The sequence below is a fragment of the Natrix helvetica genome, assembly GCF_964273705.1.
Source record: "Natrix helvetica genome assembly, chromosome: 12".
Classification (NCBI taxonomy): Eukaryota; Metazoa; Chordata; class Lepidosauria; order Squamata; family Natricidae; genus Natrix; species Natrix helvetica.
In genome coordinates, this window is record NC_138556.1 from 9251751 (window position 1) to 9271997 (window position 20247).

General features: G+C 44.3%; 1 protein-coding gene across 1 annotated transcript in view; it reads right to left on the reverse strand.

The window, feature by feature from the left end:
* Positions 1-20247, reverse strand: part of PCSK6 (proprotein convertase subtilisin/kexin type 6) — a 116218-nt gene that overhangs the window by 12499 nt on the left and 83472 nt on the right. Inside the window, exons 13-17 of the mRNA XM_081964814.1 lie at positions 18460-18596; positions 12277-12456; positions 7561-7663; positions 6763-6959; positions 3408-3495 (exon numbers count right to left, since the gene is read on the reverse strand). Coding sequence (XP_081820940.1) covers positions 3408-3495; positions 6763-6959; positions 7561-7663; positions 12277-12456; positions 18460-18596 — 705 coding nt within the window. The remainder of the gene's footprint in view (positions 1-3407; positions 3496-6762; positions 6960-7560; positions 7664-12276; positions 12457-18459; positions 18597-20247) is intronic.

A 20247-nucleotide genomic window follows, 5' to 3' on the forward strand; every position in this document is an offset into this window, starting at 1 on the left:
TACATTTGCTGACTTCTGCTAAAATTATCCCTTTAAAAACTGTTGGAGAAGAGTGGGGTCGGAAAAACTGTGGATAAGCATATAGCGGGAAATAGATGTGGCTTAGAAATTGGAAACAAGTGGATAACTTGGGACGTTAGTGTTAAAAGAAGAACATCAGATTGGCTAACCATGAGAAATCAACTCTGATTGGGGGTTTTATTTTCATTTTTGGGAAGGACAGTTCCTGAAGCTGAAGTTCAAATACCTTGGCTACCAAATGAGAAGAGAGGACTCCTGGGAAAAGACCCTGATGCTGGGAAAGATGGAAGGCAAAAGAAGAATATGGCAGAAGCTGAGATGGTGAGATAAGTACATTTGACAAAATGAACGTGAATTTGGGCAAACTCTGGAGACAGTGGAGGAAGAGGTAAGGGGCAGGTAGTATTCAGAAGGTTCTGGCCAGTTCTGGAGAAATGGTAGCAGACATTTTGAGTAGTTCTGGCCCAGCCCCGCTGCCTCCTAGCTGATCTTCTTTTGTTACCGTGAACAGGAGAACAGAGCTGGAAAACAGGTTAGTGGAGTGGGGAGGGGAGGGGGAGTTGGCAGTATACTTCCCTTGCCATGCCCACCAAGCCATGCCCACCAAGCCATGCCCCCAAGCCACACTCACAAAGCCACATCCACCAAGCCACGCCATGCCCATCAAGCCACACTCACAAAGCCACATCCACCAAGCCACGCCATGCCCACCAAGCCACACCCACAGAACCGATAGTAAAAAAAAAATTGAATCCCACCACTGGTGCTATGGTTCAAGGAGTCACGAAGAGTCAGACACAACTTAGCAACTGAATAACAACAAACTGCTGAAGCTTCCCACAGAAACAGCCTCCTCCTCCTCCTGATATTCTTGAATTAGGCCAAAGATGTCAACATCCTTCCAGTAATGTCACTTATGACCTTTGACCTGCCCAGGGGCACAAGCTGTAGACCCCCACTCCACCCAAGGACCAAGCTGCCTATAGAGGTGATGTGGATGGAGGAACTTTTCTGTCTCTGGAATCCTCTCCCCATAGTAGAGAGATATTAGTGCTGCTCTATTTTTTTCCCTTCAAATAGAGCTAGTGAACTCACAGTGTTTTATCTATAGTAATGATGGCTTTTATTCTATTGCATGATTTTATGAAGCCTCCTGCTACTTGAGTTATAATTCTTGAATTCCAAGGTTGGCTGGATAGACTAATATAAATGCAATAAAAGCAATCAGAAGACTGGACCAAAATATCTTTTACCCAGTAACAAGAGGGCAGGTTTGTCCATCAGAACAAAAGGGAGTCACTGCCAGGAGTTGCTGGATAACTCTGTTAATCTGTTAAAAAATCTCCATCATTGACAACCAAGAAGAGTCAAGAACCCATTGGCCGAAACAACAGAAGAAAAGGTCCATGACTGAAAGCTTGGGAGTGACATACAGTATGGCTTGACCTCCATGTTCTGAAATGGGCAGATCTTCTACCTGTATACAACTTCTTTCTTCTCCGCAGTGGAGAACTGATCTATCAACGTCAAGTAGGTGAAGCTTGAGTTGCTTACTAGAAGTGGAGCTGAGCGTGGAGAGCTGAAATTGATTGCCATCTCTGGTCTGTTGACTACCTAGGCTCCAATCCTGCATAGTCTCCAAGACCAGACAAGGTCAGCCAACAGCTGCTGAGAAAATATCCCTTGTAGGAAATGGATATTTTCTAATTAGCTATGCCATCCTAAATGGCCATTTGCTGCGAATGCACATAATGGGGTTGTTGTTTTTTCCCGAACCTCTAAATGTACACACCGATCCAAAAAAGATAATCTACTCCTACAATAAGCAATGCGTATCCTGCCTCCATATATCAGCCATCTCTCTCTCTCTCCCTCTCTCCCTATAAGCCACCTTGAGCAACAGCCATGTCCTTTCATCTAAAGAGAGGGCATAAACACAGTATATAGGAGCTGTCTGCCAAATTTCTTCTGCATCAATTTTCACTTACTAAAATGTGTTCCAGGATGTCACTTTACATAGTGCAAAATCACACTTCCCTTATTTTATAGATATTTGTTACTTGATGCTGGGAATTGTCTATTTCCAAGTTTCTGGCTCAGAGAATTTCAGAAGAAAGAGAGAGAGAGAGAGAGAGAGAGAGAGAGAGAGAGAGAGAGAGAGAGAGAGAGAGAGAGAGGGAAGGAAGGAAGGAAGGAAGGAAGGAAGGAAGGAAGGAAGGAAGGAAGGAAGGAAAGAAAGAAAGAAAGAAAGAAAGAAAGAAAGAAAGAAAGAAGGAAAGATAAAGAAGGAAAGATAGAAGGAAAGATAGAAAGAAAGAAAAAGAAAGAGGGAGGGAGGGAGAAAAGAAGAGAAAAAGACAGGGAGGGAGAGATGGAGGGAAGGTAGAAAGAGAAAGAAAGAAAGAAAGAAAGAAAGAAAGAAAGAAAGAAAGAAAGAAAGAAAGAAAGAAAGAAAAAAAGAAAGCTAAGAGAAATAAAAGGTCTATTTATTAAAAGTGTTCTTATTAGAAATAAAGGTCCTGGCCTGTCAATGCCTCCCACAGTGAACAGTTTGGTTAGAACAGGGGTGTCCAAACTTGGGAACTTTAAGACTTGTGGACTTCAACTCCCAGAATTCCCCAGCCAGCTGGCTGGGGAATTCTGGGAGTTGAAGTCCACAAGTCTTAAAGTTCCCAAGTTTGGACACCCCTGGGTTAGAAGATTAGCCTGTAAAGGGCTTATTGCAAAACCAGGAGGATCAAAGGGTGGGAAATTTCAAAAGATGAAAACACATAAACTGGAAATCACATCACCCACCATGTTTCCCTGAAAATAAGACAGCGTCTTATTTTCTTTTGGCCCTGAAATAAATGCTTGGCCTTATTTTCGGGGAGGTCTTACTATTTTTGAGGTGCAGGAGGCCCCTTAACCTCTCCCCATGGCCGGCGGATCAGCTGATCCAGAGAGGGCCGTTCGGTCTCTGTTTCTGGCACACTCTTCGCTGGGCCTGCCGCTCTTTTTGCGGCCGCCACTAAGAGAAAGTTTTGCGTGGAGGCCACTCCACATGGATGGCAGGTCTGTGTGGGGCACATGGGGCATGTTTCCCTCCCCCCCGAGGAAATGGCGGGGACCGGCTGTGCATGCGCTTAAATATTTTAGGGGAGGGCTTATTTTAGCGCATGTGCTCAAAAGCCTGATTGGGCTTATTATCCGGGAGGTCTTATTTTCAGGGAAACAGGGTACTCTTGGTGATATTTACAGGAGATCCAGCAAAGAGGTCAACAATCCATTAACAATTTTTGGCATCTCCTTTTCTTTGTTCAATCAGCTGAAACTGCAGTGCTAGTTCCTAGCAAGCCGTTAACCTCTGGCATCCTTGCGCTGTTTCTTCACCAGCTCCTACTCACCTGAATCCATCTTTGCAGACAGAACATTTGTTCATCTCGCCAAAGCATTTCTTACAGTTTTGATGACACTTCTGGCAACGTCTTTGACCTTTGCAGGGCAGGGAGAAGGGGCCGGGGTAAAAAGAAATTCCAGCGATTATGAACGCACAATTGCAAGATGTAACATTTATGACTTACAGAGTATTTAACGGCAAGTTGAACCATCTGACACTGAATAATAACGGTACTTTTTTTTAAAAAAAGTAGGCGGGATGGGAGAAATAATTCATTTCGACTTAAGATATATCATTTCCTAGACCTTTTCATTTTGGAGAAATTCTAAACTTTGGCAAGCATATCTTAAATATTCCAAACGCAGGTCAATTAATTTAAAGTGCTGATTTTAAAACCACCGATGCTTTTTTCAGATTTTATTGAGAAGCCTCAGAAACATTCCTCATCCCATTTCAGATTGGCAGGAGATTAAATCAATGTCTTGAGGAATAAGGTTAAGCAGTACTTTCGATCTGAATCCGGCACGTTTCATCTTAGCAAGGAAGGACATGGATGGTGGCTCTGTAACTCTTTAAAGCAGCTGCATCTTTTCTCAGAAATAGACTTTAAAAAGCTGCATATGCATATTATATGCACATCAGAGGTGGGATTCAGTTTTCTTCCCTATCGGTTCGCAGATGTGAGTGTACGTGCCTCATCTGCAAATGCGCACCGCCTTCTGCGCATGCGTAATGCTTGCACATTATATTGGGGTGGGTGGGAGGAGCCTCCAGCAGCTGCCGCTACCGGTTCGCCCGAACCAGAGAGAACCGGCTGGATACCACCTCTGATGCATGTCTCTGCAAGCCATCATTCTGAAGCCAAATCCGCACTACTACTCAATCCCATTGATTAAATTAGTTTAGTTGCATCGTTTGGAAGTCTTCACTTGCAGTTAGAAATATCATTTATTTAAATACTGGGTTCAGTGATGTAATCCTGCAGCGTGTCAATCAACCAACCACAGCTAGCCTTGATCAGTCCCCAGATCAAGGCTATTTTAATCAGTGAGGAAACACCGTGGGAGGGAAAATTGTCCACGTTAACCCAACAGGTGAGCTAAAACACACTTCTGCAACAATATGTGTATTTCTCCAAATGCTGTCAGAGTACTTCGCCTGTCCAAATTGTACACATTAGGGAAAATTGCTTCCAAAAGCACTAAATAAATAAAAACAGCCCTTTGTGCTAAAAGAAAAAAAAAGAAAAAAAAACACAAAGCAAAATTAGTTTCAGCTAGGAAAAGCGAAACCTGTCACAAAATCTCAGAAAAGAAACACCCTTTTCCAGCTACGCGTTTCCTTAAAAGGCATTAGCTGAGGAAATAAGGGACGGTTCAATTTATCAAATGCAGGGAATAGCTCGACAGGTGTAAGATTTACATTGGGGTGAGCCAGGGCACGGGGTGGAAGGAGAAGACGGCAGATTGATAATGCAGATACTTATTTATATCCCCCATTTATCATTTTTATATATAATTCAAGATGGTAAAGATACTTAATTCTTCCTCCTCCTCTTATTTTCCCTGCAATCACAACTCTGTGAGGTGAGTCAGACCGAGAGGGAGAGGAACTGGCCCAAAATCACCCCGCTGGGATTAAAGTGGGACTTTTTCGTGCATAAAACAGGACTAGAACTCAGAAGTCTTCTGGTGATTGGCCTAAGGCAGCTTTCATGCCTAAGGCGGGGCTAAAACTCACTGTCTCCTGGTGATTGGCCCAAAGTCATCCAACTGACTTTAATGCGAAAGGCAGGACTAGAACTCAGTCTCCAAGTTTCTATCCTATGCTTTAATCACTAGACCAAACTGGTTCTCAATGCAGGTTGCATATGTATAATCTACCTGTCTTCCCCTCTGCCTGTACGTCTGTCCATCCATCCATCCATCCATCCACACACACATCCACCCACTCCTCCACCGACCCACTCTCCGTCCAGCAATCCATCCATCCTACCATACATAAATACATACATACCATCCATCCATCCATCCATCCATCCTACCTTCCATCCATCCATCCATCCATCCATCTACTCACCCACTCATCCCTCCATCCACTCACCCACCCCTCCGTCCATCCATCCATCCATCCATCCATCCAACCAACCAACCATCCACCCTACCACCCATCCATCCATCCATCCATCAATCCATCCATCTACTCACCCACTCATCCCTCCATCCACTCACCCACCCACCCCTCCGTCCATCCGTCCGTCCATCCATCCATCCATCCATCCATCCATCCAACCAACCAACCAACCAACCATCCACCCTACCATCCATCCATCCATCAATCCATCCATCAATCCATCCATCCATCCATCCAACCAACCTTCCACCCATCCATCTATCTATCCTGTATCTCATCCCACTGTAAATCCTATGTCAATCTAGCTACTCCATGCATCTGACGAAATAAAATTCATGAAAACTTATACCTTTTTAAAGAAAAATGTTACTTGGAAAAGGTGCTACCAGACTCTTCATGTTTTGTCTCTACAGACTGACATGGTTCCCCTCCTACAATGTAACAAAACCAAAACGGATTGATTTTTGCCCTCCCTAAGCAGGACAACCATCAATTAGTGGAACTGCCGATTGAGTGCAAACATTAAAGGTTTTAGAAGCTATTTCATTTTCAAGGAAGGATGAAAACAAAACTGGCTCTTAAAGCAAAAGATGCTACAAAGACTACAAGCTTCTGTTTAATGCGCTGGAAAGTTTTATGCTTTTCTTTCCATTTTATGAGAGCTTCGGGGGTAGCTTTGGCAATCTGAAAAATGTGAAATCAATTAAAAGACAAATTATTTGATTTAAAACTATTACGGTTCTTAGTTAATGTGCTTTTATATTGCTGCTAATGATGGTAACTCTAGATCTGTTTTGCAAGAGACCAACTAAAGTACACTAAGATGAATACAATTAAAAATACATAAAAATAATTGGGATGGAAGGAGGGAGGGAGGAAGAGAGAGAGGAAGGGAGGAAAGAAGGAAGGAAAACAGGGAAAGAGGAAGGAAGGGAGGGAGGGAGGAAAGAAGGAAGGAAAACATGGAGAGTGGAAGAAAGGAAGGGAGGGAGAAAAGGAGGGAGGGAGGGAGGGAGGGAGGGAGGAAGGAAGGAAAACAGAGATAGCACAGGAATCATTCATGCCATTTTCATGAAAATGAACTTTTATTTTTTATAATAGGCGAGAAACCATTGTAGATTGCACTGCAAATGTCTCCTCAGAGAAGCCGGAGGGGACGGGGGGGACGGGACGGGACGGGACACATTTCCACCATTAGTGACTGCTGGCATCGATTTCCCCATTCTTACCATCCTCAGAGTAAAACCCAGCTGGGCACAGCATCACACAAATGTTTGTCTCTTGGTGGTGATAATAGCCACGCTTGCAGGCTGTGCATGAGTTCTGACTTCTGCCCAGACATGCTTCGCAGCCCCTGTGACATCTGCGGCACTTACGTTGCAGGCTGTCCCCAAAGTAGCCAGGAGGGCAGGAGTTCACGCACTTCCTACAAAAAGTCCACAAACGTTCCAGATTAGACCAAAAGGACCAAAGGCTGCCAAATGAAGAAGAGCAGCAAAGTAGCTGGCATGGATTCTTTCTCTGATGGCTTCCACCGTAAACATTAATGCTCATATCTTGGGTGGATCTTGGACCAAGATCCCTAACTTGGTGTCCTCCAGATGTTGTTGGATTAGCTCCATGGTTGACTCCATGGGCTGGAAATTGTGTGAGTTGTAGTTTGGCCCGCCTGGTGGACATCAAGTTGGAGAAATCGGCCTTAGAAGGAGGGAGTTAGAAAGGAGAAGTTGGAGACCTTAGTGCAGCTTTTTCTATCAGCCCCAGTCAGGGGAAGGAGGAGGAGGAAGCTACTGATATTTTAAAAAGGGGTAAGGAATTGTCTGGTGGTCATGTTACCTATGAGAAATCTGAGGTTAATAGCCACAGTGTACCTGGAGGGCAGGTGGGGAAACGAGTGGCATACGGTATGTTGTTAGTTTAGAAATCTTGTGTATGGAACTAACTGCGCAAAATGCATTAAACCCTCTCCGTGACCTGCCCCTCACCAGCGACCCCCATCTTTTCCTGGCTTTTTTCCAGCTGATTACCTGCCAGTTTTAACACTTCCAAGGCTGTAGTGGAAACAGTTCAGGCACTGATCGGCATTGGGACCATCGCATCCTTGGTCGCCACATTCCCTATGACACAGACCTTAGGGAGACAGACAGATCTGTTGAAAGAAGAGATGTAAAACTCTTCCTAGTTCAACCTACACAATGGCATCCAGCACTCGGTCTATCAACGTACCACACATCTGGTAATCCAGTCTTCATGCTACTACAAAGTACCTGTTGCTTGATTCATTCGCTTGACCCTACCTAATGATAACGGCAGTTGAGCTACAGTATATGCTAGTGCTGGTAAAGGAGAAGAGCTGCGGTGGTGCAGTGGTTAGAAGGCAGTACTGCAGGCTACTTCTGCTGACTGCAGTTCAGCAGTTCGAATCTCAGCAGGCTCAAGGTTGACTCATCCTTCCAAGGTGGTTAAAATGAGGAGCCAGATTGTTGGGGGCAAGAGGCTAACTCTGTAAACCGCTTAGAGAGGGCTGTGAAAGCACTGGGAAGCGGTATAGAAGTGCTACTGCTATTGCTACATTTGCAGCTCAGGGTTCAAATGAGCTGTCCTTGGGGCTCTCTTTGAGCTTGGATTTTTACTTCCAGACATTTCATTACCAGACTAGGTAACATCATCAGTGCTAGAAGGGAGTGGAGCCTGCATTGATGATGTTTCCTAGTTTGGGTCATGAGAGGTCTGCAAGAAAACAACCAAGCTCAGAGACCACCAAGGACACTTTATACTCTAATGCAGGGGTGTCCAAACTTGGGAAGCTTAAGACTTGTGGACTTCAACTCCCAGAATTCCCCAGCCAGCCATGCTGGCTGGGGAATCCTGGGAGTTGAAGTCCACAAGTCTTAAGCTTCCCAAGTTTGGACACCCCTGCTCTAATGTTTTATCATAGCTACAGCCTTTGGCTAATTGAATTGACAACCTGCTAAGCTTTTTATTGACTTGGGACTTGGAAAGTAGCATCGATAAAAGACCACAAAGTTATGTGAACCCCTGTTAAGGTTTGGTCAATATCCTGTGTTCTAATAGCATGACTGTATGGTAACTATTAAGTTCTGTGTGCAACATGTGTGACTCTTAATGTAGAAAACTTTTCCCGTGAGCCAACAGTGTAGACAACTCAGGATTAATGAATAAGGAGGGGTTTTTTTTTTTTTTGCTATCGTCTACTCCTGCCCTTTTAAAAATCTATTGCTGCTTCAGCTGCCTAGCCATTTCTTCTGCATCTCAAATCTGTCCTTCTTTTTGAGGCAACAAGACTGTTTGTATACTCCATAGCCTATCTATCTTGCATTCTCTCCACTCACTTGCTGTTCTAGATAGAAAGAAAGATCCATATCAATCTTCCTGTATGGAAGTTAAGAGTGAGCACTTATCTGTGTGTGAAATGGGGAAAGCAGGAACCTTATCTTTGGTAAGCAATAAAATGTATCTTGGGCTGATCCAAGGATAAGAGGGGCTTACTCTGTTTGATGCTTGGTATCACCATTGCCATTGGCATCATCAACTCTGGATAAACCGGTGTCTTGTGTTTTTATAGAATCTATTTATCTCAATATATCTACTGCAAAGACCTGAAGGAAGATCTTTGTTGCGGTAATAAGGTAGCTCAGTGCAATTTTACTGCTTGCATTCCCACTGATTGTTCAACCCATCAGTGTCTAAGGGTGGATGAGGGATCTCTAAAAACAAGTTAATCAAAATCTTTCTGATAGGACTTGGTGGGACACCATTAGAAAATATTAAAAGACAAACACAATGGAAGTGATACAAAAAATGATGATCTAATGTAAAATCAAAAACTGCCAATGCTTATTCAAATGTGGATGTTTTCCTATTTTTCTTTGTAAAAGTTGCAAGATTTGGGGGGGATTACCTTCCCCCGCATGATGTAGCTGTCAAAATTTTCTATACCTTTTTTTTTACCCTTTTCCCTTTAAAAAATTTGTAATAACCAATAATTTTTTTCGAAAAAAATAAAGAAAATATTAAAAGACTAAATTGGGAATAATGAAATATTTTTTTCAAAAAAATCCCAGGAAAAAAAATGAACAAGCCATTTCTCTGTTATTGCTAAGGTACAACTCAATAACTCATCAATTCAATTTAATTATTTAAAATAGTTTTAATTGTTGTCATTCACATTTCATTTTGTTTTGCCTTTGGCATCCTTTCTTTAATGATTCTATTTCACCATTTCTTGATATTAGTGTAACTCTTGTCTTGTTGTCCCACAGTGAATTGGCCTTGACAGGTTGTCTTGTGGCAAGTTGGCTGCGATGACATGGCCACGGGCAAGTTGTCCTAGACCAGGGGTGTCCAAACTTGGGAACTTTAAGACTTGTGGACTTCAACTCCCAGAATTCCCCAGCCAGCATAGCTGGCTGGGGAATTCTGGGAGTTGAAGTCCACAAGTCTTAAAGTTCCCAAGTTTGGACACCCCTGTCCTAGACCTTCTGCAGACAGACTTGAGCTAAACCTGAAGAATTAGCTTTTGAGAATCCTCTTAGCAAGTTTATGGTCTAGGGCAGGGGTTGGCAACCCGTGGCTCTGGGGCTGCATGTGGCTCTTTCATCCCTCTGCTGTGGCTCCCTATTGCTGGTCAGCTCCACCATTGATAAGGCTTTCTGTTACGACAGGTAGAGGAAAAAGGAAGCCGTACTAGGAGGAGACTCTATGGTGGGGGAACTGGACTTCCGGTCAGCAGAGGAAAAAGGATACCGCGCTAGAAGGAGAGACTCTATGGTGGGGGAACCGGATATCCGGTCGGCTGCAGAATTGAACAGGGGGCTTCTGGTTAGGACCTTTGTACCTCTGAGTATTTAAGGTTGCCGACTCCTGGTCTGAGGCTACTTCCACATCTGAACTGCATGGCTGCCTCAGACAATTTTAGTGAGTTTTTCTCTTCAGGAGAAGAGCTCATTTCTACAGGGACATCTATGCCTTAGGAAAGTCAGGAGACAGTTGGACAAACCAACCATTCCATTGAAAAACCAAGCATCTGCCTCAGATTATCATTACATATAAGCGTTAGCAAGAAGACCGTGTTTCTTAGAAACTACCAAGTTTCCAAGTTTCCCCTTGGAACAACATGAAAAGTGCCATTGCATTTTGGGGTTTTCCCCCCTCTCTCTTTTTGCAGGATTGGGATATACTAGCCGGCTTGTGTGTTCAGTGCTAGATTGGGCACAACTCACACAGAGACAGTGGCTAAGTTTTCAGAAGACCCTTAATAACTTTGGCCCCGTCATGTGGTTCTATCATACAATGACATTTTACATTAGGCGCTGTTTTATTTCCCAACAGTTGTAGTTTGATCAAAGCTTGCCGGGGAGAATAAAAAAGGAAAATCGTGCGCTTTGTATAAAAACGAAGGACATGGTTGTCCTTGTTGTTTTAATTGCTGTCTCTATTCTTCTGAACAAGGCAGCCACACAGGAGACACAAGGCGCATTGGGGGGGCTGTGCAGTTCCATTCTCTGACCATGGGAAATCAACTTCAGATGTTCCCATAATTCAAAAAGTCCTTCTTGTCCTTTTCCAAGCCTAACAAGGTGAGCCCCTACAATGCCAGAATGTCTCTTCTTTCTGGTTGTTTCAATTAAAACCAAGATTCTTGGAAATCTGAAAGGGATCTCTTTTTATCCGAATTTGTATTTGTGGTTCCCAAGGAAGAAAGGGAATGCCCCGCTGCTGATTTTCATTATGTTGTAAGAGAAACAACCTCTTGGAAATTCATAGAAGAACATTTCCAAGCTTAGCTTCGTGGGCGATTGAGCAATCCTGAAATAAATGTTCTCCGTGTTCCTAGACGGCAATGTGCCTGGTTTTTTCAAAGACAAGAAACAATGGGTGGCTTCAGGGGTGAAAGGCTCTGAAGTCCGCTACCGGTTCGCTTCGCATGCATGCCCACCAAATGTGCGCTTTGCGTGCATGCGCTACCATGCAACGCTGAAAAAGGAGGATTAAGAAGTCTTAAGAAGCCTGCAAAGGTAAGTAGAACAGTGGAGGGGAGGGGGAACAACTGTGCCGTGCGATCTAGATTCGCTAGGAAGCAGGATTTCCTGCTCTTTAGCGAATATAAATCGCGCGGCAAAGTTGATTGTCATACAGGTGACTACTGGTTTGCCCGAACCGGTAGCATTTTTTCACTACCAGTTCAGGCAAAATGGTCCAAACTGGTTGCATTTCACCCCTGGATGGCTCCTTATGCACAGGGCAGACTATAATAGAATAGAGCTGGAAGGGACCTTGGAGGTCTTCTAGTCCAGCCTCCTGCTCAAGCAGGAAAGTTTATATTATTTCAGATAAGTGATTGTCTAGTCTCTTCTTAAAATCCTCCAGTGATGGAAGGCCCATGATTTCTGAAGGAAAGCTGTTCCGTTGGTTAATTGTCCTCACTGTTAGGAAGTTTCTCCTTAATTCCTGGTTGCTTCTCTCTTTGCTTAGTTTCCAACCATTATTTCTTATCCTGCCCTCTGTCGCTTTGTAGAATAATTTGACCCCTTTCTTCTTTGTGGCAGCCCATCAAATATTGCAATGTTGCTATCATGTCGCCCCTAATTCTTCTTTTCTTTAAACCAGAAAAACCCAAATCCTGCAGCCATTCTTCATATGTTTTAGTCTCCAGATCAATTTAGTTGCTCTTTTCTGAAGCAGAGCTAGAAAGGAGAAACAAACAGTTTGGGGCATTTTACCTGTATATTCATCTTCCTCCTCTGGGATCTCCATCTGATTTTGGAAGAAAGAGACTTTTGAAGGCTCCATTTCCAAAGATGGCGGGTCCAGCATTGTTGACCTCAAGTGTTGAGTGCTGATATTAGAGGAAGGGTGCTCAGCCGTTCCGTATAAAATGAGGCTCCATTCTTTTAACTTCCCTAGAAAAGATTAAAAGTTGACATGACTTTCCTCAATGAGCTGTGATTTTAGTTAAGAGGTTCTCAGTGTCAGTGAATGAACAACCCATTAAAAGAGGTGCAAAATGGTATAGGATCAGAATAAAAGAATAACAGGGTTGGAAGGAACTTTGGGGAGTCTTCCAGTCCAACCCCTTGCTCGGACAGGAAACTCTATACCAGGGGTGTCCAAACTTGGGAACTTTAAGACTTGTGGACTTCAACTCCCAGAATTCCCCAGCCAGCCATGCTGGCTGGGGAATTCTGGGAGTTGAAGTCCACAAGTCTTAAAGTTCCCAAGTTTGGACACCCCTGCTCAATACCGTTTCAGACTTTCCAGGTTGTCCAATCGCTTCTTTAAAAACTTCCAGCGTTGTAAAAGGTAAAGGTTCCCCTCGCACATATGTGCTAGTTGTTCCTGACTCTAGGGGGCGGTGTTGATCTCCGTTTCAAAGCCAAAGAGCCAGCGCTGTCCAAAGACATCTCCGTGGTCATATGGCCGGCATGACTAAATGACGAAGGTGCATGGAACGCTGTTACTTTCCGACCAAAGGTGGTCCCTATTTTTCTACTTGCACTTTTTCGAACTTCTGGGTTGGCAGAAGCTGGGACAAGTAACGGGAGCGCACTCCATTACGCAGCGCAGTGGCCTAGAGGTGCAGCTCTTGCCTCACCATCAGGAGGCTGTGAGTTCAATCCTAGGTAGAGGCAGATATTTCTCTCTCTGAGCACAATGGGAATATATCTGCTGAACAAAACTCCGCATTGGCGACAGGGAAAGGCATCTGGCCAGTAAACCCTCTGCTAGCTCCATTCAGTTGCCCAGACTCCACCCTGCAAGGGAGTATGGGTTAGGACTATCGTTAAAAGAAGATGCTGATGATCTTTAGAGCTTTCCTAGAACACTGGGAATAATTCAGTACAGGTAGTCCTGGACTTAGAAGCGTTCTTTTAGTGACTGTTCGAAGTTACGACAGCTCTGAAAAAAGTGATTTACAACCAATGTGCATGCATATTCTGTACTTCAGAAAAAGGGCTGTTTGGAGAGCAGTTCTCTGCAGCAATTACACATGGGCAGATGGTTAGGAAATCTGTGACACCAACAGCTGTTGAAGAACTTGATGGAAAGAAAGCAAGTCAGTTGGAAGGTGACAAGAAGAGGTATCTCCATCAACACCTTGAAAGAGGCGGTGGTGAGACCCTTGCTCAAGAAGCCTTCCCTGGACCCTACGGAGCTGGCCAATTATCGTCCTGTCTCCAACCTTCCCTTTTTGGCGAAGGTTGTAGAGAGTGTGGTGGCTTCTCAGTTTCCACGACATCTGGAGGAGAATGATTATCTAGACCCGTGCCAGTCCGGCTTTCGCCCTGGGCACAGCACAGAGACGGCCTTGGTCGCGTTGGTAGATGATCTCTGGAGGGCCAGAGATAGGGGTTGTTCCTCTATCCTGGTCCTATTAGACCTCTCGGCGGCTTTTGATACCATCAACCATGGTATCCTGTTGCACCGACTGGAGGGGTTGGGGGTCCGGGGCACCGTTTTGGGTGGTTCGGCTCCTACCTCTCCGGCCGGACGCAACGTGTGTTGGCAGGGGAGCAGAGGTCGACCCTAAGCCCCCTTACTTGTGGGGTGCCACAGGGGTCGGTCCTCTCGCCACTCCTGTTCAACACATACATGAAGCCGCTGGGTGAGATCATCCGTGGTTTCGGGGTGGGATATCATCTGTACGCTGATGATACTCAGCTGTACATTTCCACCCCGAACCACCCCAACGAGGCCGTCGAAGTGATGTCCCGGTGTGTGGAAGCCGTATGGGTCTGGATGGATGACAACCGACTCAGGCTCAACCCTTCCAAGACGGAGTGGCTGTGGGTTCCGGCTCCCCGGTTCAACCAGATAATTCCATCTCTGGCCATTGGGGGCATTCAACTCGCCCCCGTGGAGCGGGCGCGCAATTTGGGCGTCCTCCTGGATGCCAGGCTGTCCATGGATGAACATGTGACAGCCGTGGCCAGGGGGGCGTTCTACCAGGTTCGCCTGGTGTGCCAATTGCGCCCCCTATTGGACCGGGACGCCCTACGCACAGTCACTCATGCGCTGGTGACGTCTCGCCTGGACTACTGTAACGCTCTCTACATGGGGCTTCCCTTGAAATGCACTCGGAGACTGCAGTTGGTCCAGAATGCGGCCGCGCGGGTGATTATGGGGAGTACTAAGTACTCCCATGTGACACCTCTCCTGCGCGAGCTGCACTGGCTTCCTGTGGTCTATCGAGTGCGTTTCAAGGTCTTGATTACGATCTTTAAAGCGCTCCATGGCTCAGGACCTAGTTACCTGCGGGATCGTATTCTGCCCCATACATCCCTACGACCCATCCGCTCGCACAGAGAGGGACTTCTCCAGGTGCCGTCCACCAGACAGTGCCATGGGGCGGCGCCTAGGAGCAGAGCCTTCTCTGCGGCGGGCCCAGCCCTGTGGAATGACCTCCCCCCAGATATTAGGACCACTACTGACCTCCGCTCCTTCCGTGTTAAGCTCAAGACCCACCTTTTCCAAATAGCTGGCCTGGCTCAACCATAACTTCGTAACGCTCCTGATGGGTTTTTTAATTTAGTAATTTTATTTAAGGGGATTTTAAATTGTGTTTTTAACTGTGTTTTTAGTTGTGTTTTTAATTGTCTTTCACTTATAAGTCAACTCTCCTCCATGCACATATGTATATGTCCCTGTTCTTTTTGTATATATGTTTGTCTTATGTGTATTTTTTATCCATTTTGATTGTACGCCGCCCCGAGTCCTTCGGGAGAGGGTTGCGGCTAATCAAATAAAATTATTATTATTATTATTATTATTATTATTATTATTATTATTATTATTATTATTATTATTATTATTATTATTATTATTAACACCATACAAATGCAAGGGTCCTTACAAGTTAACTGCCTGATCAGAGCTGTGGTACTTGGAATTCTGGGAGATATAATCCCATGGGCTCTGTAAAATATCAGATTCGGAAAGGCTGAGAAATTTATGCCTCCAGGGCTTTTTCCAACTTTTGCCCCTTTCTTCAATCTACTTCACCTTGTTGGTTTATGCCTCTGGCTATCTGAGTGACTACTTTGGCCACCTAACGAGAAGGCACGGAAGAGGAAAACAGGAAACCACAACAATAGAAGAGGAAAGGAAGAGAGGAAGAGGAGAGGAGAAGAGAGAGAAGGGAAGGAAAAGGAGAAGGAAAGGAGATGAAGATTGGGAGAGATAGGAAGAGGAGGAGAGAGGGCATGAAGGGGAAGAGGTAGAGAGGAGTAGCGGAGAGGAAGGGGAAGAAGGAAAGGGAAAGGAGAGGAGGAAAGAAGAAAGGAGAGGAGGGAGGAAAGGAAAGGAAAGGAAAGTAGAGTGGGGGGGGAAACAAAATAGGTGTATGGGACGGTAAGCAAAGCAATCCCGATCATATATATTTTAATTTTTTATATGGAAAAAAATGAATGTTTAAAAGTGTTAAAATGTGGTAAGAATAATAACTAAGAGAATGTATACTTGTAAATGTGTGCATGAGACTAAAAATAAAAATAAAAACTTTTTTAAAAAAGAAGGAAGGACTCATCTGGAGAAGAGCCTCATGCTGGGAACGATGGAGGGCAAAAGAAGAAGGGGACGGCAGAGAATGAGGTGGATGGATGGAGTCCCTTAAGCTGTTGGCGTGAGCTTAAATGGACTCCGGAGGATGGTAGAGGACAGGAAGGCCAGGAGGAACGTTGTCCATGGGATCACGATGGGTAGGACACGACTTCACAACTATCAACAACATCTGAGTGAATCTACTCCACTGGCAAAGTTACAACTGTTCTGGATTTCAACTCCATTGGTGCCACCGCAAAGCCCTGGCATAGTTTATGTGGTGTTAAGGGCAATTACACCTTTTAATTTCCACTGCCAAGGCCTGGAAGACCAGAAACAATTACAAAGAAAAAGAAAGGAAGAAATCCTGCATTTCGACACAGCTTGTTTTTGCATCTGCATGTCAGCAGAAAGCATCTAATGGAATTTGCATTGGAGATTTCTGTTGCTTTTTAGCCTCCTGTAAAGACTGGGGTGAGGAGGGGGGGGAAGGACACACACACACACACACCCCTCTGAATATAATTTACGGTTCTTTTAGGGAAAGAGACCGGAGACCAAAAATTCAGGCAGAAAGAAGACTCCAAGGAGGAATGAGGCCTTCTTCTCAAACCCCAATTCATCACCGGTCATTAATGTCACTCTCAGAAAGTCTGCAAGCTATAATAAAGGACAGTGACACAGAGAGCAGACATATATCATTTGCTTTGATAAATACAGTGTCTTGTCCAGTACACAGATGCATTTTTAAAATGTGCCACAAAAGAACCTTCTTTTCTTTGTTGAGTTCCAAGAAGTCAAGCAATTTGAGGATAGCAGAGGAAAGGTTTCTAAGGTGATAGCCTTGTCACTATTGCCAAAGGATCTTGAAAACCAGGGAAGAAGCAAGCATTCCTCCTTGCTTCATGATAATTGTTGCTTCTAGACACTAATTTAGAGCCAAGAATCTGTTGAGCATCACGAGGAAATAAAAAAAGGTAAAGCCTTCCCCTGTCCAGTCATGTCTGACTCTACAGGGATGTGCTCATCTCCTTTTCTTAGCTGAGGGACCACTGTTGCCCAAAGACACTATCCGGGGTCATGTGGCCAGCATGGCTGTATGCCAAGAGGCACAGAACACTGTTACCTTATCTACTCACATTTGAACTCCTAGGTGGGCAGGAGCTGAGGCAAGTATTTAGAATAACAGAGTTGGAAGGGACCTTGAAGGTCTTCTAGTCCAACACCCTGCTCAGGGAGGAAACTCTACACCACTTCAGACAAATGGTTATCCAACATCTTCTTAAAAACTTCCAGTGTTGGAGCATCCACAACTTCTGGAGGCAAGTTGTTCCTCTGATTAATTGTTCTGTCAGGAAATTTCTCCTTAGTTCTAGGTTGCTTCTCTCCTTGATGAGTTTCCACCCATTGCTTCTTGTTCTATCCTCAGGTGCTTTGGAGAATAGCTCGACTCCCTCTTCTTTGTGGCAACCCCTGAGATGTCGGAACACTGCTATCATGTCACCCATTAAACTAGACATACCTAATTCCAGCAACTGTTCTTTATATGTTTTAGCCTCCAATCTCCTAATCATCTTTGTTACTCTTCTCTGCACTCTTTCTAGAGTCTCAACATCTTTTCTACATCGTAAAAAGTAATGGGAGCTCACCCCATAACATGGCACTTGGGTCTCGAACCCAGTCTGAGAAGCTCAGTATCTTTAACCACTGAGCCATCACGTTCCCCCATGATGATTGACAACTTCTCATGAGAATGGAAATCCATTCAGGAGAATTCTCTCTTCTCTCCTTTTCTTCATGATGAGAATTCTCACTCCTTTATCCATCAAATGATTCACTGAACCAGTTCAACAAAGATATACAGTAGCTAGGCATTTCTGGTTGAGAATATCCATGGAAACTCTCTATTTGTTATAGAGCAATGGTCCTTCCTGGAATCTGGGCATTGTGGAGTTGGTGCTTCACCTCCTCTTGTCTTCCCCCCAAAAAACAAAATCAGGTGCAAGTCAATATGGAACCAAGAAGAAATGGATTTCTTAGGAATTAGGATTTCTTAGGATTTCTTACATCAGCTTGTAACTAACCTTTGGAAGCAATCAGCAGAAATCTTGGTATATATTAAGGGTGGAAGACACAGAATTATGACTTGGCGGCAGGAACTGCAATGTGGTTGGTTTAGTTTCAGCTCAACTGAGCATGACTCTTAGCCACTGCAGAGCACAAGCCACAATTTATGGCCAAGAGTGCCGTGTAAGCATAGTCAATTGTAGCTCAGTTAGTCAGCTGTGATTGTACAAATTATGGCTTGGCGGAAAGTGTGAATCCAGCCACTGTAAAAAGGGTTGCAAATACTCTTACACGCTTACCTTGTACGTCTGGGTTGCGAACATGATAGGGTTTATCCTGGACCTCCAGTGTCCATTCTCCAGCCGCCCTTTCACCCCAGCAATGGACAGTCATGAATTCCCAGTGTTTGAAGCCTTCGTTAGACTCATCATGCTGCCTGTTAACGAGATACCAGCAGCAAGAGTTCAGACTCAAGCGATTGACCAAACCGCAGAATTGGGAGGGGGGGTTATTTGCTTTGGGAGGGGGGTCATTTGCTTAGAGCAGACAAGTCAATCATGTTGTTGTAGGTGGAGTCAGCATTTCAAGGAGATGAGGCTGGCTTCGTGGTTTAGGAAGAAGGTTGGAGTTTACTTTGTGCTTTAAAAGAAAGGTTATGCACTTTACTATTCCACCCCCCCCCCCTGAAAACAGCAGGAACTATGTCCCCATTTCTTGGCATTTGTTAATAAAATTCATCAGGGATAATTTCCAGGAGGAAAGGGAAGGGATGGAAAGGAAAGGAAAGGAGAAGAAGAGAAGGGAAGGATGAGAAGGGAAGGGAAGGACAGGAAGGGAAGGGGAGGGAAGGGAAGAGAAGAAAAGGAAGAAGAGATGAAGGGAAGGGAAGGATGAGAAGGGAAGGACAGGAAGGGAAGGGAAAGGAAAAGAAAAACAAGGAAAGGGGAGGGAAGGGAAGAGAAGAAAAGGAAGAAGAGATGAAAGGAAGGGAAGGATGAGAAGGGAAGGGAAGGAGGGGAAGGGAAAGGAAAGGAAAGGGAAACAAGGGAAGGGAAGGGAAAGGAAAGGAAAGGATGAGAAGGGAAGGACGAGAAGGGAAGGGAAAGGAAAGGGAAGGGAAGAGAAGAAAAGGAAGAAGAGATGAAAGGAAAGGAAGGATGAGAAGGACAGGATGGGAAGGGAAAGGAAAGAGAAACAAGGAAAGGGGAGAAAAGGGAAGGGAGGGGAGAGGCAGGTCAGGACTGCATTCAGCTGCCCAGATCTTGGGCCTTCCTAAAACTAAGAAATAGCTATCATGTCTACATTTAACACAATTTTTCTGGTGAAATGCTATTTGGTTAGGTTTATGTGCTGTACACAAGATGCTTAATCATAATGAAAGATCCATTCAACCATATTTCAATGAATCATCTCCTCATTTCTTTATTTTCTAACATGATCTAATTATGCCCAAAACTACATCTGAAGCTTAAGGGCCATTAAACTTATAAAGTCAAGCTGGAAGTAAAATTTGGATTTCTATCTTATAAGGAGATTCCTTATCCATGTGAGTTTCAACGTCTGTCTTGAATCACATTCTATCAACTCAATAATTAGTTACCCCCCATTATGACAAGTGATATTTATGGGTAAAAGACATCAAAACAGCACCAGTTTGCAAGTCTTTTGCTTTTAAAGTCTTCATAGAAGGTAATTCAGAAGTGGGGGGGGGGATCAATGGGTTGGAAGAAACAGCAATCAAGTCAACATGTAAACTTCCCAGGATTTAGGGGACTGGAGAGTAAATTAAATAAAATATAAATGAAACCATGCTCTGATAACTGATTCAAGAAATATCTGTATCCACCAACTAGCTGTTATATAGGTATGCATAAATATGATAAATATGTATCATATTTATTATATAATCTGTTCTGATTTTGGCTTCCCAAGAGCCTGAAGCAAACTCCTTGTCCCGATAAAAATCCCTTTTATTAATTGACTGTGAATTCTGCTCATTCACATCCAGCAAAGTCTTTCAAGGGAGGATTTACAGTCACAGACCTTATCTGGCTTGGAGAGCTGCCAGGACGATAGCTGTAAAACTT